General features: G+C 41.7%; 1 protein-coding gene across 1 annotated transcript in view; it reads right to left on the bottom strand.

The window, feature by feature from the left end:
- Positions 1-25,952, bottom strand: part of LOC112245614 (regulatory-associated protein of mTOR-like) — a 184,045-nt gene that overhangs the window by 86,410 nt on the left and 71,683 nt on the right. Inside the window, 2 exon segments of the mRNA XM_042302607.1 lie at positions 19,070-19,245; positions 25,801-25,947. Coding sequence (XP_042158541.1) covers positions 19,070-19,245; positions 25,801-25,947 — 323 coding nt within the window.

Raw genomic sequence — 25,952 nt, 5'->3', positions numbered from 1 at the left:
TCTCACCATCTCTGCTCTTCTCCTTTCCCCCTCCATTACCATAGCCACCCTCTATCTGAACATCTGGGAAATCCCTTGAAGACAGTGCTCTATCAGAGATAATTTTCTGCTCTAGTGAGCAAGGAAAACCCTCTTTCTGCCTCTCTCACTCTTCCTATATTAGTTTTTTCTCACCTCCCTCTCATTCTCTTCCCTCTGTGCTTTTTTTTGTGTTGCAGGTTTGGAATCCGAGGTAAGCCATCACATCTTAGTGAGCCTGCAGGGCTGAATGCGATTAGCTTAGGAGAGAAGCACATGTCTCTTTCAGCATGGAAGGGGGAGAGAGTGAGCGAGAGAGTGGCAGAGTTCACTGCAGTCTCGAGACAGGGATGATAATGGATATTCCTAGCATTGGAAATCATTCTTTGGTATGACCCATCTAATACCTTTACTATAAGACTATCAAATATTTAAGCAATTTGAGACTTGGCTGTAGAAATATTATCTACTGTTATATTACTTCATCATTAACCTTTATTTAAAAAAATAAGTCAAACGAGCCAATTGGGAACAAATGATTAGGTGGCCATGATAATATTAGATGTTGGGTTTGAAATTTATCCAAGACAATATACTTGCAACAAATGCCAAGAGATGTATAATGAAAGGAAAATGGAAAACGTACCACTGAGACCCCAATTTAATGTCTTAACCAAAGAATGAAGATTGCAAAGAAATGTGAATTATATGCCTATCAAATGTCTTCCTACCCCAATGGTATTATTGTACGCCAATGCGTCGCACTCACTATCATGGATCCTTTGAGCATGAAAAAAAAATTGACTAGAAAGGAAACATCTACTCCAGTCTCACTTAGCCTCAGAAACTGCGATTTGACGTACCCATTAGCTATATTACACCATTGATAGAAAAAAAGTGAGACTGACATGTCTGTACGTCATGTGTGCACGTGAGAGACCTTGCCAATACTTTCGATTAACACTAGAACTGTGCAAGAATTGTCACTGTCTGAACCCCGAACAATGCCAAACTAAGAGAGAAAAAACTAAACACACCCAAATATCCCCTCAAAACTACAACACTACTACTTTAGCAGTAGATGAAAAGGGGTAAGCTGGGTATTGTAGTTCACAGAATAAGAGATCAGATAATGAAGTGGTCTTTCAGTACCGATCTCTTCTTGATTGGTAGCCCTTTCCCGTATATGGGAAAAAAAAACAAAATGCAGATTTTGTCATTGATAAGCACCTAAATTGGAACGCAGTGACTGTACTGTAACATGCTATATGCTTCACAGCCCTGTAACATGCTTCAGAGCGCTGTATGGTATTTGAATGACGGCTGTTAGAAACTATGCAGAAATTGCACCGCCATTTCCTGGTTGCAAAACTACAAATGGTTCACCTCATTCCAGTTTACGTGACAAAAAAAGCATGTGTAGTGTAGATAATCATTGCGTCACTAATAAACCACTGAAATATATTTTCCATAACCAAAAATATTGCATTTTCTTTCAGCTGTTTGAAGCTGGCATACAAAACCAAAAGTTAAAATCCAAAAATGTAACTTACAAATTGGAAGTATAGATATAGCGCACATAGATCTACCCATTCTTGGACTTGCTTTCAATGAGAATGTTAGATCTATAACACACATTTCTATGTAAATTTGGTCGGGTCGCCCGAAGTTACATATTGCAGCTCTCTCCCAAGTAAATTTCCTGCAATTCTATGCATTTTGCTCAAACATAAAACCAACACTGCTAAATTCATTGTTTGGTGAATGTTCTCAAAGATGATATTATTTTAAAATATATAGGTCCATTATCTTTTCGACATACTTTATATCTGGTTTTTGTCATTACGGTTTACACTGAAAGCATTTTTCCATACAGAAAACATATTTTATATATGGGTCAAAGACGAGACGTGTAAATTTGGTGTCCGAAGGCCATTCATTTAACATAAAAAGATACGCATAGATATAATACTAAATCATTCAACTCTTTCCCTTCTTTTGACCCAGAAATATTTGTGTTTCAAACTATTAAATTAAGGATGTTATTGAGCTTTAAAGTGTCAAAATGTCCTCCAATTTAACTGTTCGGGTAAAAATTCTAATGACAAAAGTGATTTAAAAATATAAATGAAGACCCATGGCAAAATTGTGTTTGTGTTTGCAACAATATATAAAATGGGCGACATACTGTATCTACAAATTATTTAACTTGAATAACTTTTTTCAGGACTTCTGCGCTTCATCAATGTCATTCAGGATAACAAAGGTAAAAAGCATATCACATGATGGTAATCTAAAATATTTGATGATTTCACCTTTTCACCCTCTAGTAAACTTTGTAACAAAAATGCATGTTCTTCGCACAACACAGAAAACATACTTAATGTTATATATAAAAAGCTATATTAAATATTAAAAGGATCATCTTCATAAGTCAAGGTTACTTTATATAGGTGGCCGAGGAACTGCCTGTTAAATATGTTTATGTATGAAATCCACACACTTTTTTCCTTCAGCACAACAAAAGTTGTTATACCACAATGTCACCAGTTATGCTGAAGGACAGTGGCTTTGTTATCCCATGTTTTCACTAGTTTACAACATTTAATCATGCAATTCAAATTTACTTGTATGAATAGAGAATATTATAATTTTAAAACTATTTCAAGGAACATTATCTTTATAATGTAGATGCGGTTGTCTAATAAGGAGAGGGCTGCACGCCACAAACAAAACATTAAAGCAGATCCAGTTGCTATTGAGGAAAGACAATCCAGAAGAAAAGCGAGGTATTGTTTTCATGGTTTCAAGCTACTGTCAGCAACAGAATAGGATATAATAGTAAATAAAGCTGGGTGAATAACACTTAACATTAAGTTGTACAATACACTGTAGTTAATGTTTTATTGCACTGCAGTTAAGGTATAACTGATGGATTATATTAGTTAATATAATATTACACAATTATGGATTAAAAATGGATTATGAATTATATTAGTTAATAGCTGGGGCACTTTATGAAAAATCGAGACTGTACAAGTTTGAATTGAAGTAGTCTGTCTGATGGGCATTTTATATAGCTATTTTGTGTATCTTGAAATTGCATTTGTCTACCTGCATTGAATAGAAATTTACCAGTTAGTTTAGCAATGCATAATTACAACATTAACTAGCATGAAATAATTGTGTAATAATGCAACGCAAAATGTTACCGCAGGCGCAAATAATAGTAATGTCATCATTAACATTAGCAATGAAAATGTAACAAAACATGTATGAGAAAGGCAGAGGGAGTTGATTTAACTTTTATACTTTGATGAAGTATTATCATTGTATAGCATACTATTAAGAAACTACTAATAACATTTAATGGATGGGAATCCTATTCTGTGCCAGTGTCATAACTATTACATTTTCGTTTTTAAGCTATCAGAGAAGGTCATTCCCCGTCATCCACCGATCCATACAATGACACACTGATGCTGAAAAAAAAGGGAAACATTTGGATTAAATCAGAGGCGGCGCCGTGAAAAAAAATCAAACAAATGAATGTGGTGATGAACTTACCTCCAGAATCCACTGAAGGAAACTCTTTTGAGCAGCACCCTGAACAACTTCCACAAGTACAACATGAACCAGCACCTCCAGAGCTGGAGCAACCATCTGAGTCCTGGACTCCAGAACTAGAGTAAGCCCTTGAGCCTCAATCTCAAATACTGAATCATTCACTTGCTTCCTCCACTCCAGAAAAAAAGTGAAGGGTGTATCAAAGCATTGGAATATAACTTTGAGAAAGATATCCAGTGTTTCGTGCTGACTTTTAGCAAAACTACAGTTATTTGCACAATGTTTATGGAATGTTTATTAATGAATGCTTTGTTGGGAATGTTCAATGCTGATTTAATCCTATGTGAATTAAATTGTACTTCATGTGCCAGTTAAACTATGTTGCATAGTAAAACCCATGTTCTTTATGTGTGTGGAGTATGGGTCCACACACACATATGGAAGTTAAGTTCAGATAGCCTGCACATTTTAAACATCTTATCCTGTTTTTTTTACAGTTTTAAACTTAAAATAGCTAAAAGAAAAATACTATTGCTGCTACTAATAATAGTTCATATGATCATTAGTGTTATTGCTGAAGGAATCACATTTAATTAAAATGTGTGGGCCGTAGTGATAAGTGTCATTCAGGGTAACAAAATTGTGATACAGTATAACACAAGTATGTTATATTAAAATACAAAAACTGTTTTGTTGACTCAGACAAAAACAAATCTCAAAGGATGAAGTTCAAGATATTTAAATAGGTTTTTGAAGAGGCAGGACGTTTTTGTAAAAAAGAAAAACATTAAACAAAATTTTTGTTGTTGTGACCCGTGACACATCAAATACGTGGTATTAAAAATAAAATGCAATTTTTTCTGGGTAGTTATATTTCTGCCAGCCTATGCATGGATATACAGTGGGGAGAACAAGTATTTGATAACCTGCAAAATCGGCAATGTTTCCTACTTACAAAGCATGTAGTGGTCTGACATTTTTTTATCATAGGTACACTTCAACTGTGAGACGGAATCTAAAACAAAAATCCAGAAAATCACATTGTATGATTTTTAAAAAATAAGTAAAAAAGCTTTCCGGGCATTGTAATTGACGTTTTATTTATTGCTACTTGAACAACTTTATACGTCTTTGACATACATACATATATATAGACACACACACATACAAGTTGGAAGTTTACATGCACATTAGCCAAGTACATTTAAAATCAGTTTTTCACAATTCCTGACATTTAATCCTCGTAACAATTCCCTGTCAGTTAGGATCACCACTTTTTTTAAAAATGTAAATTGTCAGAATCATTTATTTCAGCTTTTATTTCTTTCATCACATTCCCAGTGGGTCAGAAGTTTACATACTCTCATTTAGTATTTGTTAGCATTGCCTTTAAATTGTATAACTTCAGTCAAACGTTTCAGTTAGCCTTCCACAAGCTTCCCACAATAAGTTGGGTGAATTTGGGCCCATTCCTCCTGACAGAGCTGGTGTAACTGAGTCAGGGGTTTGTAGATCTCCTTGTTCGCACACACTTTCAGTTCTGCCCACACATTTCCTATAGGATTGAGATCAGGGCTTTGTGATGGCCACTCCAATAACTTCAATTTGTTGTCCTTAAGCCATTTTGCCACAGCTTGGGGTCATTGGGAAGACCCATTTGTGACCAAGCTTTAACTTCCTGACTGATGCCTTGAGATGTTGCTTCAATATATCCACAATTTCCCACCCTCATGTTGCCATCTATTTTGTGAGGTGCACCAGTCCCTCCTGCAGCAAAGCACCCACACAACATGATGCTGCCACTCCTGTGCTTCAAGGTTGGGATGGTGTTCTTCGGCTTGCAAGCCTCCCCCTTTTTCCTCCAAACTTAACGATGGTCATTATGGCCAAACAGTTCTACTTTTGTTTCATCAGACCAGAGGACATTTCTCCAAAAAGTATGATCTTTGTCCCCATGTGCAGTTGCAAACCGTAGTCTGGCTTTTTTATGGCGGTTTGGAGCAGTGGCTTCTTCTTTGCTGAGTGGCCAAGTTATGTCGACATAGGACTCGTTTTACTGTAGATATAAATTGTTTTGAACCTGTTTCCTCCAGCATCTTCACAAGGTCCTTTGCTGTTGTTCTGGAATTGATTTGCACTTTTTGCACCAAAGTATGTTCATCACTAGGAGACAAAATGTGTTTCCTTCCTGAGCAGTATGACAGCTGCGCGGTCCCATGGTGTTTATACTTGTGTACTATTGTTTGTAAAGATGAACGTGGTACCTTCAGGGGTTTGGAAATTGCGCCCAAGGATGAACCAGAATTGTGGAGGTCTACAATTTTTTTCTGAGGTCTTGGCTGATTTCTTTTGATTTTCCCATGATGTCAAGCAAAGAGGCACTGAGTTTGAAGGTAGGCCTTGAAATACATCCACAGGCGCACCTCCAATTGACTGAAATTATGTCAATTAGCCTATCAGAAGCTTCTAAAGCCATGATATAATTTTCTGGAATGTTCCAAGTTGTTTAAAGGCACAGTCAACTATTTTATTTTGTGGTGCCCGACTCTCTAGTTAATTACATTTACATGATTAGCTCAATCAGGTAAAATTAATTCCGGAGAAATTATTTTATAGAATAGCATGTCATATCACTTAATCCGGCATAGCCAAAGACACGACAGTACATTTTAATGACCTAAAGCATGACATTTCTACCTTTTTAGATGTTGTGGCATAGAGAAAGTTAAGATACCAGACAGGGGAGGGGATATCAATAATACTCTGAGTAAAAGAGAATGCTTTTGTATTTTCACCCTCCAGACATTATTTCCTTAAGGACTTAATGATGAAATGCCTGTGTATGTTATGTTGTGAATTTGAACATGAATAATGTTCCTATTTAAGATTACTCTAATGTTTTTCGTACAATGTACCCAATGATTGATGGCAACTTGCTGTGGTTTTACAGACGTGTTTAATACGTCTTATTTATACACTTTTGTCATATTTATGAAATGCATATTGTTATATTTGGTAGCACTTATTTGTTTTTCCTTCGCCTCCAACCCCTTTCGATGCGTGGAACGGATGTGGGTGGGGTGAGGCCTACATAAGGGTGCTAATTGTTTTAAATTCACAGAAGCTCTGACGAAAGCCGTGAGGCCGATACGTAAGCTTATTAAATATCAGTGATACTATCAAGAGCAGTGTGCGGTTTCCATTTTCCTTCATCTTGTTTCTTTTTATCCTAAAAAAAAACTCCCTAGTCCTTGTCGATGAAAAGCATACCCATAACATGATGCAGCCACCACGCTTGAAAATATGACGCCTAATTGCCCAACATCAGTGCCCGACCTCACTAATGCTCGTGGCTGAATAGAAGTCCCTGCAGCAATATTCCAATATCTAGTGGAAAGCCTTCCGAGTAGAGTGAAGGCCGTTATAGCAGCAAGGGGGGGGGGCAACTCCATATTAATGCCCATGATTTTGGAATGAGATGTTCGACGAGCAGGTGTCCATATACTTTTGGTCATGTAGTGTAGGCTGTATCCAATTTCAAAATTTAGCAAGTGTTGTCATCATTCTTGCTGCTTCCACACACACACACCTGCAAGATCAGGTGTGCGTGTGGTCTCAATTTAATAGAGTAGGCAATAGCCTATGCACGGGGGAGTTATCTTTCCAAGGAAATGTACTTCTTAAATATGATTAGGCTATAGTTTACTACATTTCGTAGAAATAAATATTGATCATCCATATTTCTGTCTGAAAATCTTCACACTCCTAAAAAGGTAGGCTGTAAAAATAGCTCAAGAGAAAGTGCAAGTCTCCAACTCCGCTCTCCTCAACTACATCTATCATATTGGCTGATACAGGCCATTAATACAGACCAATATAAATGGGCCACATGAAAAATAGGTTAAATTACCAGAGCTTAAGTTATATTTGCGCATTTGATATTTCCTATAGGGCGCAAAATTAACGGGACCATGGCTGGCAAGTGAGCTGTGTCACATACGCCTAAAATAACTGGTTTGGGACCAGTTCTTGACGTATCAGGTGGCAGTCGGACAGAAAGCCAGCAGGTGCGGTATGTGACGCTGCAGGTGTGAAGGGGGTAGCGGGATGAAGAAATCCGTCCAGTGTAGATCCCTACCGTGGAGTACCTTAGAATACTTTGAAACTACCTCAGAATGCCTTGAAGACCCTAGGCTAAAATGCACTACCGTTTTGAATATAACTCTGCGTTTGATCAATTCTATTGCTGTTGTCACCAACCAATCGACTAGTCGATCTTCAAGGAATTTTTAGTCGGTCACCAAACATTACGACAGAAAAGTCAACGATAAACCCTTGTCACAGAGTTTTGAAACCCAGAGGCGCAACATCGTGAGAATTCCGGGAAAGCTTGCGAAACAGACCAAGCCGGGGTTTGGCGTTTGAAAAGTCAACGAGAAGCAAAACATTGTCCCTTACGTTAATTTTCTAGAAATCTGAAGGCACAACCTAGATTGGAGCCAATGGCTTAAGTAGATGACCATGTTATTTATACAATCTCGTGAAAGTGACAAACTGACACGTTTCCATTTTTGTCAAAAACAACTTCATATCAAAGGAGTGACTGATTTGACAGCCTGCACATGCGCAGTTCAGCGCGAGACGACTGTTAGACCCGACGAGGAGTTTCTGTGCTTATCTAGCCAACGTCACCATGACATCGGAGAAGCAGTCTCTGCGAAATACACTTGATTGATTGAACATGTGAGGTTACACAATGCTTTGCTTCCCCACTGTGAAGTCACCACAGAGACGGGACAACAGCTATATTTACATTATACTCCGTGTGTGTTACACCCTCCTCCCATGTTTCCTCCTTCCCCCTATTGACAAAGGAGATGTGAAGACAGAGAGAATTAGTTAGTTTGCTGAAACATTTTCATTCCGAATTGATCAGTGATGTGCCTTTTGAAGGTGTACTGTCACTCACATCATAGATAATGACAAGAAGCTATACTAGAGGTGACAGGAAAGGCTGTCTCAGTTTCCAGGAGGGAAGGGCTCTCTCTCTCTCTCTCTCTCTCTCTCTCACACACACACTTTCTTTTTCTGTTATGCGTGTGTGTGTCTGTTTACATGTGTGAGAACTTAGCTTCCTTAGCAAAAAAAACACACGATGCCCAAGTGGCATGATATTGAGGCAGTCACCTGTCAAGGGGTTGTCAGCAGAATAGGAGTCTTGCTTAAAGATTCACCTAACCATCTGATAAGCATGCTGAGTCCCTCAAGAATCACTATCCTAATTTCCTTTCCTTATTTAACCCTCTTCTCCCCTTCTTTCCAAGCTCATCAAATATTTCTTCTCCTCTCTCCTTTCCCTTTCTTTTTATACCCTCTTGTTCCATCCTTTCCTCTCTTCTCACCATCTCTGCTCTTCTCCTTTCCCCCTCCATTACCATAGCCACCCTCTATCTGAACATCTGGGAAATCCCTTGAAGACAGTGCTCTATCAGTGATGATTTTCTGCTCTGGTGAGCAAGGAATCTCTCTCCCTCTATATTTGTACTCACTATCTCATCCCCATCATCCTCCCTCGGTGCATTTTATGCAGGTTAGGAAGCCGAGGTAAACCTGTCTTAGTGAGCTTTCGCATCTGTTTTTCTCAATGCGGCGCTGAATGCAAATAACTAAGGGGTGAAGCAAATGCCTCTTTCAGCATGGAACGGAGAAAGAGAAAGAGGCAGAGTTCACTAAAATCGAGACAGGGATGATAATGGATATTTCTAGCATTGGAAATCATTCTTTGTTATGACCCATCTAATACCTTTACTATAAGACTATCAAATCCTTAAGCAATTTGAGACTAGGCTGTCGAAATATCTACACTTATTTTTCCCAGATAAGTTGTGGCCCAATGAGCCAATTGGCAAATAAGGATTAGGTGGCCATGATAATATAACATGTTGGGTTTGAAATTTACATAAGACACAATATACTTGCAACAAATACCAAGAGCTGTATAGTGACCACTTCAAACACAGTTTAATGTCTCAACCAAAGAATGAGTATTGCTAGTTTTCTGGAATGATATGCCTATTAATGTCCTTGTTCCCCCAATGGTAATATTATACACCAATGCATCCCACTATTCCGAATATTTTTTTATTTAACCTTTATTTAACTAGGCAAGTCAGTTAAGATAAAATCTTATTTACAATGACGACCAACCCTGGCCAAACCCAGACAATGCTGGGCCTATTGTGCGCCGCCCTACGGGACTCCCAATCACAGCCGGATGTGATGCAGCCTGGATTCGAACCAGGGACTGCAGTGACGCCTTCTGCACTGAGATGCAGTGCCTTAGACCGCTGCACCACCCTGAGCATGAAAAGATAGTTGAAAAGGAAATGGCTACTCCAATCTTACACGTTTTATAAAAAACGGACATTTGAAGTACCCATTAGCCTATACCTCATCCTTAGAAAAAAACATGTGAGCGACAAATGCCTGTCTGTACAGCATGTGTGAGACCTTGCAGAGTTCTTGCCAATACTTTCGATTTGTAATAGAATTGCTATGACACATACTGCAAAACTTCAATTAATAGCCTGGGCGTTTGTTTGCTTAAATCACTGACCAAATCAGGCGCTCATGAGAGACAGGCATCTATTTCCTTAATGCACACAGCTTTTTCTCATTTGCATAATGAATTGTTTAATTCCAGCATTTACTTCCAAAATATTAATCAATTTCTTAATTTCCTGCGTGAATGTGTTATCATTTACACAGTCACATTTCTTATGCCTCTATAAAAACAAAGACACTTTCTTGACATAATTATTATTCTCTGACTGCATTTTCCACCATTCTTACCTTTTCTACTAGAGGGCATGTCAGAGCAATTTCTATTTATTTTTTATACATTTCCAACATTTCTATAAAAAAAATGTTTTTGCTTTGTCATAATGGGGTAGTGTGTATAGATTGATCAGGGGGGAAAAACAAGCAACAGAATAAGGCTGTAACAAAATGTGGAAAAAGTCAAGGGGTCTGAATACTTTCCGAATGCACTGTAAATGGCAGAAAAGTTCCTGGAGAGGAGTTGATCTGTTCTGAAAGATATGTTGAGGAAGTGAATAAATACCGCTTTGATGTCATTAGGGGTGTGAACGTTTAAATATTAAAACCTTTAACCTTTAAAGGAAATTGGAATCATAAAAAAAATATATTCATTTGAAATATACTTTTTACTAAATAAAAAATCACATTGCAGCTTGCTCTTCATCTTCACTAGTGATGCGTTCAGGATTCAGTCTTGCATATAGAATATCCTAGCCTATTCATTGATGATATGCCTTATCTTACTGAAGTCGCAAGACATTGCAAGCCGAGAAATGTCAAAAAACAGCATTCTGTAGCAAGATACAGCATTTGATTGCTGATAGACAGGCCTAGTGCATGGTTCTGACTCAGTCTGCCTGGTGGCCGACCTGCCTATACTGTGACCCTCCCCTCTCTCTCCGTCCCTCGCAAGCTCGCTATGAAAGATACAAATGTTTGTAGTGCGGCAACTAAGTCCACTCGGTTTTTAAAATACTGAATCTTAGGAGTCGTTTCCTAGTGGAAGATGTGTTTTCTTTCTACTAAATGCCTTGGCAAGTCACGTTATTTAACACGTTCAAAAGTATTTTTTTAGGAGAGTGTGATCTGCGCACAGGCAGCATACAGACAGCTCAGAGATGATTTCATTGACAGTTCTGGTTGCCAAGTGATGGTCCAGCTTCAGAAGCCGCATTCTACTGCATTGTGAGTTGACGTGATATTTTTCTTATTGTTTGAATGGAACTGATTTTTATTTTTTTAATTAAATGGCAGTTTAAACAGTAAGCTACATTTTCAATTTGTCACATTCCTATATGTCATGCAAGCAAACCACACACCAAATGTGCACTGCATATTTCTATATGTGAAAACGAGTGTCATTTACAGTATCAACATTTATGATCGCTATTCTTGATTTAGTTACAAGGATGACATGCGTTTTACCCTGGGTTGTCCTGAACAGAATGAGCCTGTTAGTTGTACAGTCAGGGCCAAAAGTTTTGAGAATGACAAATGTTAATTTTCAAAGTTTGCTGCTTCAGTGTGTTTAGATTTTTGTCAGGTGTTTCTATGGAATACTGTAGTATAATTACAAGCATTTCATAAGTGTCAAAGGCTTTCATTGACAATTACATGAAGTTGATGCAAAGACTCAATATTTGCAGTGTTGACCCTTCTTTTTCAAGACCTCTGCAATCCGCCCTGGCGTGCTGTCAATTAACTTCTGAGCTACATCCTGACTGATGGCAGCCCATTCTTGCATAATCAATGCTTGGAGTTTGTCAGAATTTGTGGGTTTTTGTTTGTCCACCCGACTCTTGAGGATTGACCACAAGTTCTCAATGGGATTCATGTCTGGGGAGTTTCCTGGCCGTGGACCCAAAATATCGATGTTTTGTTCCCCGAGCCACTTTAGTTAACACTTTTGCCTTATGGTAGGAGAAGTTGCTCTCTGAGGATGTGCTGGTACCATTCTTTATTCATGGCTGTGTTCTTAGGCAAAATTGTGAGTGAGCCCACTCCATTGGCTGAGAAGCAACCCCACACATGAATGGTCTCAGGATGCTTTACTGTTGGCATGACACAGGACTGATGGTAGCGCTCACCTTGTCTTCTCCGGACAAGCTTTTTTCCGGATGCCCCAAACAATCGGAAAGGGGATTCAGAGAAAATGACAGCAGTCCAATCCCTGTACATGTTTTTCAGAATATCAGTCTGTCCCTGATGTTTTTCCTGGAGAGAAGTGGCTTCTTTGCTGCCCTTCTTGACACCAGGCCATCCTCCAAAAGCCTTCGCCTCACTGTGCATGCAGATGCACTCACACCTGCCTGATGCCATTCCTGAGCAAGTTCTGTACTGGTGGTGTCCCAATCCCGCAGTCGAATCAACTTTAGGAGACGGTCCTGGCGCTTGCTGGACTTTCTTGGGCACCCTGAAGCCTTCTTCACAACAATTGAACCGCTCTCCTTGAAGTTCTTGATGATACGATAAATTGATGATTTAGGTGCAATCTTACTGGCAGCAATATCCTTGCCTGTGAAGCACTTTTTGTGCAAAGCAATGATAACGGCACGTGTTTCCTTGCAGGTAACCATGGTTGACAGAGGAAGAACAATGATTCCAAGCACCACCCTCCTTTTGAAGCTTCCAGTCTGTTATTCGAACTCAATCAGCATGACAGAGTGATCTCCAGCCTTGTCCTCGTCAACACTCACCCCTGTGTTACCGAGAGAATCACTAACATGTCAGCTGGTCCTTTTGCGGCAGGGCTGAAATGCAGTGGAAATGTTTTTTGGGGGAATCAGTTCATTTGCATGGCAAAGAGGGACTTTGCAATGAATTGCAATTCATCTGATCACTCTTCATAACATTCTGGAGTATATGCAAATTGCCATCATACAAAATGAGGCAGCAGACTGTGAAAAGTAATGTGTGTCATTCTCAAAACTTTTTGCCACGACTGTATATTATAATAACCAAATATAGCCTATTAACAGCTGAATATAGAGAAAGCATGCCAACTGTGCCAGTGAGAAATGTTTAACTTTAAACCCTGCACATGCATGCACACACATACGTGCATGCCTGTGTATATGTGCACGTGTGTGTGTGTGCACGCTTGCTTATGTTTGTGCAAGTGCGTGTATGTGAGACCTTCCTTAGTGAAAACACACACGATGCCCAGGTGGCAGGGTTGGCATGAGGAGTGTGGTCGGAAGCACCAACGTTCCAGGAGATTGAGGCAGTGACCTGCCAAGGAGCAGCAGAACAGCAGTGTACTTGGAAGATGGAGCTACAGTCACACGAGGCCATATGTTGCTCCCAACTAACTGGTAAGCAAATGGCCACTGGAATGTTTCCTCCCCATTCTGCTGACAAGCATTTATTTTCCGCTCATACACAAGTAATAAAGGCTCAAATAAATGAAGGATAAAAAAAATCTCCCTCTCCCCCTGCCAGCCTCTTTCCCTACCTGCCAGCCTCTTTCCCTACCTGCCAGCCTCTTTCCCTACCTGCCAGCCGCCTCAGTCTTTCCCTCCTTCCCGCCTGCCTGCCTCATACCTACTTTCTTTATCCCCTCTTTTCCACACTTCTTTCCCCCCTCCATCACCTTAGCCTCCCCCCGCATTGGGGAAATCAGAAATTATTTTCTTGCTCTGGTAAGCAAGGAAGCCCTCTCTCACTCTTCCTATATTCATTTCTCTCCCGCTCACCACCCCCCTCCCTCTTTCGTTCACTTTCCTCCATGCAATTTTTTTTTGCAGGTTTGGAAGCAGAGGCCTTGGCGTCTTTGTGAGCCTTCGTCTGTTTTTTTCACTCCGGGCTGAATGCAATTAGCTAAGGAGAGAAGCACGTCTCTTTCAGCATGGAAGGGAGACAAGGTGAGAGTGAGGGAGAGAAAGAGAGCGAAAGAGGCAGATTTCACTGCAGTCTCGAGATAGGGCTGATAGATATTTCTAGAATTGGAAAACATTGTTATGACCAATCCAATGATGTTCACTCTAAGACTATCAAATCCTTAAGCAATAAGACTTGGCTGTAGAAATATTATCTACCGTTATATTACTTCATCATGAACCTTTATTTTTACCAGAAGTTGAGTGGTCAAATGAGTCAATTGGGAAATAAGGATTAGGTGGACATGATAATATTAGATGTTGGGTTTGAAATTTAACCAAGACAATATTCTTGCAACAAATGTCAAGAGATGTATAATGAAAGGGAAACAGAAAACCTACCACTGAGACCTTTAATGTCTCAACCAAAAGAATGAGAGTTGACACTTTTTGGGAATTACATGCCTATAAAATGTCCTTCCCCAATGGTAGTATTGTACGCCAATGCATCCCACTATAACAGATCTTTGGAGCATGAAATTATAGTTGAAAAAGAAAATGGCTACTCACTTTCCTCATAAACTGCCATTTGAAGTACCCATTAGCCTATACTTCATCCTTTGATAGAAAAACCATGAGTGAGGTGTGTCTACGTCATGTGCACATACACATCTGAGACCTTGACGAGTTCTTGCCAATACCTTCGATTTGTACTAGAATTGGCCCTGTTTGAACCCAGAACAGTGCCAAACGCTAAGATGCATATCCCCTCAAACTACAACACTAGGGCATAAGGAGAGCAGGTGTGCTGGGTATTGTTGTTCACAGGATAAGAGATCAGATTCTGCAGTTGTTTTTCAGTACCAATCTATTCCCGATTGTCCAGAAATTGCCATTTTAAAAGTCATTAATATTTATGACACTACATAGACCTCATTAAAACTGAAGGTCAAAATAGGGCCCCCATAGGGCTCTGGTCTAAAGTAGTCTACTATATAGGGAATATGGTGCCATTTGGGATGCAGCTTAAGTATTATGTTGACCTTCAGTAGAAATAGAATAGAGAAAGGGGAAAATTGAAATCCATGGTGTTTATGACAAAAACAACTACTTTTTAAAATGCCCTATGAGTACATCTTGAAGTTTGCCCATCCTCCTCACCCACATATCTCAGCGTCATCTGTCAACGATATTTCCAAAGGGCTCGCAACCTGCTAAAGCATTTATGATGTTAGAATGTGGCAAACAGTGCTTTTTCAAATACAATGTCTACTCTGAAAAACTTCAAACTGGCATGACCTTGTCATTTCTAAGGAGTCAAATGGAGAACGGCAACTACCATAAGAACAATTTATTCTATCAATCGGACATTGTGACAGCCATTCTGGATCGAGGAACTCCAGTTCCATATGAGGGCTTGACATTAACTTTTTTAGCCATTTATCTTTCGGACAAGTTGAACAGAAAGCTCAAATCACTTGCGCGTGAGAGCACAGCAGGAGAAGCTTTCTCTGGGTGACGTCTCCACCCACCTCGAGCGAGTCTGATCACATCTCTTCAAACTGTCCTGCAGACAAGGATAGTCACACTGTACCCCCCCCCAGCACATAACACCCAGGTCCCACAACTGCACTGCTCCTCCATCACAGAGGGATACACTCACTGAGCTGGAGAGAGACATGGTGGCACTCAGGGAGAGAGCTAGTCCACATACTCTCCAGATAGCACAGACACACAAATTAGACCAGCACAACACCACCACCCTACAGTACCCAGGGGGCTGAAGGTGGAGATAGACCGCTGTCTGAGAGCTGGCTGTACTCCGGTCTGAGGTGAGAGACCCGAAGGAGGAGAGAGAGGAACACATGGCACAGCACTGCAGGAGGAGGTGGGAGAGCAGAGGTGCGACAAACAACCAGTCATGAGAGCTAGCCCCTACCCCCCCGAAGAAGCCAACAGAACAGTCCACTTCAGACATTGACCACAGCAGGACAGACAAGGCAGGATCCACCAACCCAGCAGACTACCCCCTCTTGGCATCCCCCCTTTCAGCACACCAGATATCTCTCCTGACAACAACTGTGGCCACACAAAAGGCATAGAGTGTGCTCTAAAATGTATTTCCCATGTGTGTCAATGAGGAAACTTTCTCCAAAACACCAAGTGGCTAAAAATCTGGTCTCTGAACACTCGGCGAGCCCTGGAGTTGCTGTCAGAGGACCAACTAGGGTCACCCAGCCACATTAAAATAGAGACAGGCTCAAACAAACAGAGTCAAAGCAGGAAAGGGTGGCCACAGCACTCAGAGTGATTAGAAAAGTATTTTCCACTTTCCCCAATGCACAAGTCGTTATCTCCACCCTGCTACCAGGAAAATCATTTTGCCCTTCTACCATACAACAGGTGAACACAAGCATTTCCTGGGCCTGTGCCTCAAAACCACATGTTTACCTGGCTCACCACTCCACCTTGGACTTGAACAGCCTTTATGACCAGGTCCACCTCTATAAGGCAGCAGTCCCCACCTTTGCCAGGACCCTGAAGGACATCACCCTCAACCACAGCCCCTCACACAGGAGCAACCGAGAAACTGACACCCCACCCAGACCGGGAGGACCTGCACCAAGAGGATCCACACCAAGAGGACTTACACCCAGACCAGCAAGACCCCCTCCCCCAGGAAGACCTGCACCAAGAGGATCCACACCAAGAGGACCTACACCCAGACCAGCAAGACCCCCTCCCCCAGGAAGACCTGCACCAAGAGGATCCACAGCAAGAGGACCTATACCCAGACCACAGCACCAACAGTTACATCCCCACCCCAACCAGTCAACAACTCCCCAAACAAACTCTAGCCACACCCTATATAGGCACCCCCAGATCGGTCTTATGCCCCTTCAGCACTTTCCTGCGTTTGCCAGCAGCTCTTCGCTGTGCTTCAAAAGCATTGCGCTGTTTATGACTTCAAGCCTGGTTAAATAAAGGTGAAATAAATAAATAAAAAGTCTATCAACTCCCGAGATTAGGCTGGCATAGTGCCTATAAGAACATCCAATAGTCAAAGGTATATGAATTACAAATGGTAGAGAGAGAAATTGTCCTATAATAACTACAACCTAAAACTTCTTAACTGGGAATATTGAAGACTCATGTTAAAAGGAACCACCAGCTTTCAAATTGTAATGAAACAGCAGGGAGCAGGTCTCGAACCCTCGACCTTCTACGCCCGAAGTCCAGCGTGCTATCGTCTGTGCCGCAAAAACATGCTCGTGCGGCAGTCGATACCCGCGCGTAAAAAAACCAAGGGTCGTTACAATATGTTCTCATGTTCTGAGCAAGGAACTTAAACGTTTGCTTTTTTACATGGTACATGTTGCACTTTGACTTTCTTCTCAAACACTGTGTTTTTGCATTATTTAAACCAAATTGAACAGGTTTCATTATTTATTTGGGACTAAATTGATGTGTTGATATGTATTATATTAAGTTAAAATAAGTGTTCATTCAGTATAGTTGTAATTGTCATCATTACAAATATATATATTTTTTAATCAAAGAATAAATCGGCCAATTAATCGGCATGGGATTTTTTTGGTCCTCTATAAATCGGTGTTGAAAAATCATAATCTGTCGACCTCTAATTTGCACATCGTTCCAACACTGTGTATATATCCATAATATGACATTCGAGATGTCTATTCCTTTGGAACTTCAGTGGGTGTAATGTTCATTTATCGTTTATTTCATTTTGGTTAATTAGACATTTCACTTGCTTTGGCAATGTAAACATATGTTTCCCATGCCAATAAAGCCCTTTGAATTGAATTGATAGACAGTGAAAGTGAGGATAGAGATGTTCCGGCTTATGAAGCATCACGTTTAATATGCACAGATCGGATAGATTTGGGTCTGGGGCCTAATCCCATTGTGAATATGAAACTGGGCAATCACACGGGAAATCATACACACACACAGAGAAAATACACTGATGGTTGGATAGATAGAAACATCTGAGGTCTCCACTCATGAGTAACAGAGAAACACACTACAGAGAACACCGCAATGCCAGAGTCATGTTCATTAGGAAAAAACCCACACCATGAAGTTGAACACTGGTGACCGCCTAATTCAATGTCCATTTTCTCCCCTTTATAAACTGACCATGACCCTTTTCCAAGAGGATTCCTGTGCTAGCGTCCCAGTTGAATCACCTCTCTGCCAGACATCAACCCAGTAAAGCTGGCAAACACCATACTATATTGTTGAAATCACCTTTGGTTGTTAAGTAAGACCTCCCTCAGTGTGATCTACATGCTAAATCGGCTGTACCAAAGAGACAGACAGCACTAGAGGCCGAAAAAACAACACTAGGGAACATGGAATGATATCCAATTATATTAGTATGTCAAATGAAGGCTATGCCGATGTATTCCCCTGAAGTACAGTATGTTCAAATATGTTCAAAACTAATAACGCATCAACGCTTTAGAGAGCAGGGATGTCAACGGTTGGATTCTGGGTAAACTCTTAACATTGAGATATTAAAGACATGATGGAACAGATGCATAGTATATCAAGGAGTGAGAAGTTAATGGTTCTCTGAAGTAAGACAATAAGCTTGGAATGTGCTGAGTGCAGGGAAAACAAATGGCATGTGACAGTACTGATAAGGGGAGAAACCGTTGCAGGCTCATATCACTTAGTTCCTTGCTTAGTAAGAGGGATGCAATGTTTAGAGATACGGAGGAGACTGGGGTATGAATACCACCACGGGGGATGCCATGTCTTTGGTCTGAATACAGCCGACCCTTTGAGAAGAATTCAACTTGGTTAAGCTTCTCTAGTGTCCGTGAGTTATTTACTCTGAAAAATTTGACCCCAAAACTACTAATGACCATACTTGTGGAAAATATACATCTAAATCGTTTTCATTTGGCGTACTAATAACAATATCATTGGATATAATTGAACAAGGAAAGTACGCCATTTAGACAGGGTGTCTGAGAATAAGGAGTTTTAAGTTGGAGTGATCCATCTTTTGGCTGGTCCACTGTGGCTCTTACCAGCGCAGGGCAATCTTGATGGGCGTGGTGAGGCAGGAGGTGAAGAGGTCAGCGGGGAGGTCAGGGTTCATGGGCAGTAGCTCCGAGGCCTCGCAGGCAGCCAGCTGGATACAGTTCTTCATGGAGGGGGGGAGAGGCATCTGGGCCAGGGGGTGGTTGGGGTTAATGGCTGCCACCTGGAAGAGGACAAAAAGACTTGGATTGGAGATGAGGCTAATAGAGGGACAGGCTATACAGAGACACAGGTCGAACAGATAAGCTGCACAGACGGACACACCGGTGTCATGCTATCCCAGTCTGAACGAAATACGTTTTTATTCAAAAATAAAATAAAAAGGGTATAGACAAACAGAGAACACCAGGGAATAATAGAAAAATAGAGAAAATATGTAATACTGAACTCGCACTTGACTGTTTTACCCCTTACTGGCTCTGACATTGCTGATAGCTACTTTATTGAGGAGAAATGTACTTACTATGACATGTGGCCGTCCCACCAAGCCATCTAAAGATGGACGCGCTAACTAAGTCGCTCTGGATAAGAGCGTCCACTAAATAACTCAAATGTAAGTAAAGTCAGAGAGAAAAGAGAGGTGAAAGGAAAGAGAAATAACAGTCGACAAAGAACAAGATGACAGAAGAAGAGAGAAGGGAAAACCAACCAAGATGGTAACGCCGAGCAAGAGGACCAGATAAAAGAACAAGAACAGAACCGACAGAAAAGAGGAAACCGATAACAGGCCAGAGGGGCGTGCAGGTCAGAGAAAGGGAGTGAAAATCTTTAGGTCATTGGATTCTCTCACTGCTCTAAACTTCTGCTATCATGCGGTAATGAGATGTGGAAGAGAGCTTTTGAAGTTCAGGGCGGCGGCCGTGTTCGACAGTGTGCTCTGAACAAACAGCCTCCGGAGCAGATATTGGCTAATGTGATATTATCATTCTGGGGAAATGGACCGCCTGTACAATGCCATGAATACAAAAGGTGTGAGAGACACTGTGTGTGGAATGCACAGGTGTACACGCACGCGCGTCTCCTCCTGTCTGGGTGTATAGATCCACCCAGACCTGGTTTAATGTCAGCCTGCCTCTAGGCAGCTTGCGGAGGTGAGCTCCACATTTCATTTGATGACCTCGGAGCGCTCCCTTCCCCTCCTTATCCAAGGCTGTGTACCATGGACTCCCTATGCTTATAAATACTTCACAGACTTATGACTGAAGCGCTTGTACTTTTGAGCTTCAAAATGTGAGTTCTGCCATAATTCTACAGTTCTGGTGCAGCCTAAATCTCCCAATGACTAGCAATACGTGACGTACGGCCGAGTTTCAGGCAAGGATCTGGAGATGTGATCTGGCCCTTGGGGGTCATTTTGTACTGATGGCATAGCTGATGCATATGATGGAAGGGTGCAATACAATTTAAAGCACTATGTCTAGCGTTATGATAGCAAGCATCACGGTAGATGGATGGTACCGCGTGTTGAAGAGTGGGACTCTTCATTGCACCCAGGAGACTGAGATTTACCTACCACTCCTAGTACCATCCCATCCATGAGAGAAGAGGGAAATTCTGCTTTAAGTGTTAAAACCACTTCCTGTTTTTAAAAAAAATCACTGTCAAGCTGGCTATAACTGCTGTGCAGGGAGGAAGTGAAAGATATTCTCCAAAGTGTCAACCCAAACACTTACATACAGTGCAGTAGACCAGGGACACATGCCCAGTCGATCAGACACAGAACTTCTGCTCTCTGTCCTCACATCTCCTTACTCTATAGGGAGAAAAGGGAACGTGGGATGCACACACACGCACACACATGCACTCAAAGACAAGTGTCACACACACAGCACACACAATCTGGGAATTGTGAGGTGAAAATAGCTCAATTCTCCCCACAGTCAACTCCTCAACATCTGATGCAAGGCATGGTAAACCTAGGCTTATTAACGCCACTTAGGGCAGAGTGCAGATGATGGAAGGCTGGTCATATTTTACTAAGGGCTAGCTGGTAGACACACACACTCTGAAATGCAACCAGACAGACCAGCATTTTCTCCATATTTTTCCCCTTGGTGAGGAGCAAATACAACATTCCAAAACTTTCAATTGAAATCAACAGAGGCATGAAAAGTGTGTGTGTGTGTGATTCAATGTGTTGTACGATTATACCTCTCAGTTCAGGGTGCAACAGAGCCATGGGCAGAAGAGCCACTCCACCTAAACAACAGATACACTGAAACAACAAACAACCTCAACACTACATGATGAGACAGCATGAGTCCTCCCAGCTCTAGAAACACACCAGGAATAAGTCACTTCTAATCAGTAGAACCACAGTGAAACCCCTTATGGATATAGAGCCTTCCTCTCTAATTGTAGCTTGTTATAATGAGGAGACTCCAGAGAAAGGAAACTAAAAGCAGGACCTGCAGCAAGCCAACATCTCAGTGTGAGATCCATGTGTGTCTTCATTGCTTTTCATAAATACCACTATTAAACCTGCAGCTCTGCTCAGACCGGTCTGGATTAATAGGGACATGTGCGCTTGCGTTTGTACACTGTGCATGTCCGTGTCTCGTACGATTACATCTTCTCTGTCACTTCTTAATGATGAAATGGGGAATGTTACACTAACCAACGCAACATGTATATTTGAACTAGTCCGTAACACATGAGGATGGATCAACGAAGGCGGAACAATATTGTTACACAAGTCATTTGGGATATTGTGATACAATACACCTTATGGTAAATACCACATTACTGCCTAAACCCGGCTGCTTTTCAGTAATTAACATATTAGCATATCAATCTCAGAAATTTGCATTACAATCAGCATGGAAGGATTTTATTTTCATCACACTGGGTATGTGAATTTTTTTTGCTGACACTAATTCACAGACCTAATTGAACTGTATGGGGAGCGAGGTGTATACACACACAGCAAGGAGTCAAACACATTCAAAGCACAGCCTTTACAATACACATATGCACAGACACACACGGGAGTGTGCATTGGCTGAGAACAGATATACCAACAGACAAATGCACAACAATCAGACTCCTTCCGCCCAAAAGACAAGAGCACGGACACACAGTCAATGCAGTGAGCATCGTATTGCTGACTCCATACAGTAAGTCTGAAATATTTAGCAGGAAGCGGACTGCTCATAACAGAGCACTCAGACACCACACCCCTGACTGATGGTTGGGTGCGTGTGTGCGCGAGTAAGTGAGCGAGACAGAACACCTCCCCGTCCTTCCGCACCACTCCCCCTATTTCCCAGTAAAAGAAAATATATATCTTTTTTTTAAAGGCCCATAGTGGGATCAAGTCTGTCCGTGTGTGTTTATGAATACATGCTTATAAGGGTTGTGTGCGTGTGAGAAGGCGTGGGCATGAACTAGGGCCACCCTCTACGTGCACTCTGCTGCAGAGTGTTATTCTGTAGCGGAAACAGGGATGGAGAGGAGGTGGAGAGCACAGGGACCCTCTGCCTAGGTACAATCATGCATCTTTAATAGTCTTCCGGAACTACCTCCCTCTCTCCACCTCTCTCCTTCCTCTCTTTCCCTACCTCCCTCTTCATCCTATTTCAATATTCCTCTTTCATCTATCCCTCTCTCCCTTTCATCTCCCTCCCAACTACCATTCATCTTTCCATCCCCGTCCTCCAACTCTCTCGTTCTCCATCACTCCCCCCATTCCTCTCTTCCTGTTGCTGTGAAGGCGGGGGAGAGGTGCACCAAGGTGTAAAGTGGAGCCATTTTGCCTTCCACCATTATTTAACTTGGCCTAGTACTAACACAGAGGGCTATGAAGCTGAAAGCAGTGTGGTCTAACACAGTAGTAACCCCAACTGTTCTGTGCCGTGACCCAGAAAAACAACATTTTCAATACAAACTGACTGAAGACATCGGCCTTAAACTGACCCACTAAAAAGGACCCACTCCAAACAGAGCATAAATTCCTTTTGCATATTGGCACATTATTTTCTGATGAATAAGGTTTGTTTAAAATATCACATTTACTTTCAACCAAGGCACATACAATGGAATTTAATGTGGCATAACCTAAGTATCACATGGCCCATGTTGTTATATGGCCCATTTTTAAATAGTTTGTTCACAAACTCACTGGTCAGTGGCTACAACCTTACACTTGAGTGGATAGCTAGGCTAGCACGGAAGAGTGGTGTTTCTCAACAGTTCCAGCTGGCTGCAGCTAAGAGCTTTACCCCACAGTGACCCAAAGAGAACCCAGAGTGGTCAATTACACCAACACTTTTAACAGCTAAGAAACAAAGGCTACTCTCTATCCCTCTCCATCTCCATCTCGCTCTAGACCCCTGTTGATCCATTTCTCCTCTCACTTTTTTCACTCTTCCTTCCCCGCTCCCTCTCTCGCACTGACAGCTTTAAGTGTTATTGATGGGCCGCTGGGCCTTCTCTCACTCCTTCCTCTATCTGGGCCGTGACCCCTGCTATCTCAGCCTGGTAAGAGTTGGACACATAGGGAGCAGGGCAGAGGGAGCCTGAATGGACGGATGGGGAGGAAAGGAGAAACGGTGTGTTGCTGGTATTGAAGTTAGCGTGACTTTATGGTGAAGGATGAATCTCCTCACAGTATGTCTTTTTCTCAGCCTCTCTAGACTGCATTGTAACACTTTTTTTCTCCATCGCCTCACTGCCATCCCTTCCTCTCCCATCTCTTTTCCCCTCTTCCTGCCCCTTTCTATTGCTCGCCCTCTTCTCCACCTCTCTGCCCCCTTTCTCCACATCCCATCAACCCTCCTTGTCCTTCTCTCGCTCGTCCTCTTTCTTTCGGCTGTATTCAATATAATCTGAAGTGCGCTCAAACTCATCCATGAATAATTTAACTGCGTGTTGTAAATTCACTTGAGATGCCACGGCCGGGAAGAAGAAAACAGTGGAATAAAGGGGATAGAGGGATGGTAGGGAGGGTGAGGGGAGATCCTGACCAAACCAAAACACTATCATTAATTCATTTAGCTCCAGCTGCCTATTTGCTGGCTGGGATCACAGAGAGGAGATTGTGAAATGCTTCTTTCATTCAAAAGAATTAGCTGGCTTGCCATTCGGAATTCAAGGCACATTATACACACACATACCTTGGTCTCGCTGGGGGAGTGGTTGTGTGTGTGTGTATGTGTACGTCTGTGTACAGAGCATTCATAAATTATTCAGACCCCTTGACTTTTTCCATATTTTGTTACGTTACAGCCTTATTCTAAAACCGAATAAATAGTCCCCCCCTCAATCTACACACAATAACCAATAATAACAAAAAATGTGAATGTAATTAATTTATAAAAATAAAAAGTGCACATAAATATCCAGACCCTTTACTCAGTACTTTGTTGAAGCACCTTCGGCAGCAATTACAGCCTCTTCTTGGGTACGACATTAAAAGCTCGGCACACGTGTATTTGGGGAGTTTCTCCCATTGTTCTCTGCAGATCCTTTCAAGCTCTGTCAGGTTGGATGGGGAGCATTGCTGCACAGCTATTTTCAGTTCACACCAGAGATGTTCGATCGGGTTCAAGTCCAGGCTCCGGATGGGCCAACCTAGGACATTGAGACTTGTCCCGAAGCCACTCCTGCATTGTCTTGCCTGTGTGCTTAGGGTTGTTTCCCCATTCTGAGGTCCTGAGTGCTCTGGAATAGGTTTTCATCAAGGATCTTTGTATTTAAAAAAAAAAAAAAATTTAAATGTCCTGACTAGTCCCAGTACCTGCCATTGAAAAGCATCCTCACAGCATGATGCTGCCACCACCATACTTCACTGTAGGGATGGTCCCAGGTTTCCTCCAGATTTGAAGCTTGACATTCAGACTACAGAGTTCAATCTTGGTTTCATCAGACCAGAGAATCTTGTTTCTCGTGGTCTGAGAGTCCTTTAGGTGTCTTTTGGCAAAATCCAAGCAGGCTGTCATGCGTCTTTTACTTAGGAGTGGCTTCCATCTGGCCACTACCAAAAAGGCCTGATTGGTGGAATGCTGCATAGACGGTTGTACTTCTGGAAGGTTCTTCCATCTCCAAAGAGGAACTCTGGAGCTCTGTCAGTATGACCATCGGTTTCTGGTCACCTCCCTGACCAAGGCCCTTCTCCCCTGATTGATCAGTTTGGCCGGCTCTAGGAAGAGTTCGTGGTTCCAAACTTCTTCCATTTAAGAAAGACAAAGGCCACTGTGTTCTTGGGGACCTTCAATGCCGAAGACATTTTTTGGTAGCCTTCCCCAGATCTGTGCCTGGACACAATCCTGTCTCGGAGCTCTACGGACAATTCCTTTGAACTCATTGCTTGGTTTTTGCTCTGACATGCACTGTCAACTGTGGGACCTTATATAGACAGCCGTGTGCCTTTCCAAAACATGTCCAATTAATTGAATTTACCATAAGTGGACTCCAATCAAGTTGTAGAAACATGTCAAAGGCGATCAATGGAAACAGGATGCACCTGGGCTCAATTTCGAGTCTCATGGCAAATGGTATGAATACTTATGTAAATAAGTATTAATTTTATTTAAATGTATACATTTGCAAATATTTCTAAAAAGCTGTTTTCGCTTTGTCACTATGGGGTATTGTGTGTAGATTCATGAGGAAAAAGGTATGTTTTATCCATTTTAGAATAAGGCTGCAACGTAACAAAATGTGGAAAAAGTCCAGTCCTCTATACTTTCCGAATGCAGTGTATATCTCTGCCACCCACCTCCAACTCCTGCTCTCTCTGCAGGGCGAACTGTTTGAAAGACTTGACGATGATGCCAGCGTTGGAGCAGTCGTAAACGAAGATAGAGGGGCTGCCCATCCACGTCTGGAGGTCGTACACAGACAGAGGGATGTACTGGGTGTAGTTCTACA

This window comes from Oncorhynchus tshawytscha, linkage group LG02 (genome assembly GCF_018296145.1).
Source record: "Oncorhynchus tshawytscha isolate Ot180627B linkage group LG02, Otsh_v2.0, whole genome shotgun sequence".
In the NCBI taxonomy this organism is placed as follows: Eukaryota; Metazoa; Chordata; class Actinopteri; order Salmoniformes; family Salmonidae; genus Oncorhynchus; species Oncorhynchus tshawytscha.
The sequence above is the reverse complement of the archived record's forward strand: the minus strand, read 5'-3'. Positions and strand labels throughout refer to the sequence as shown.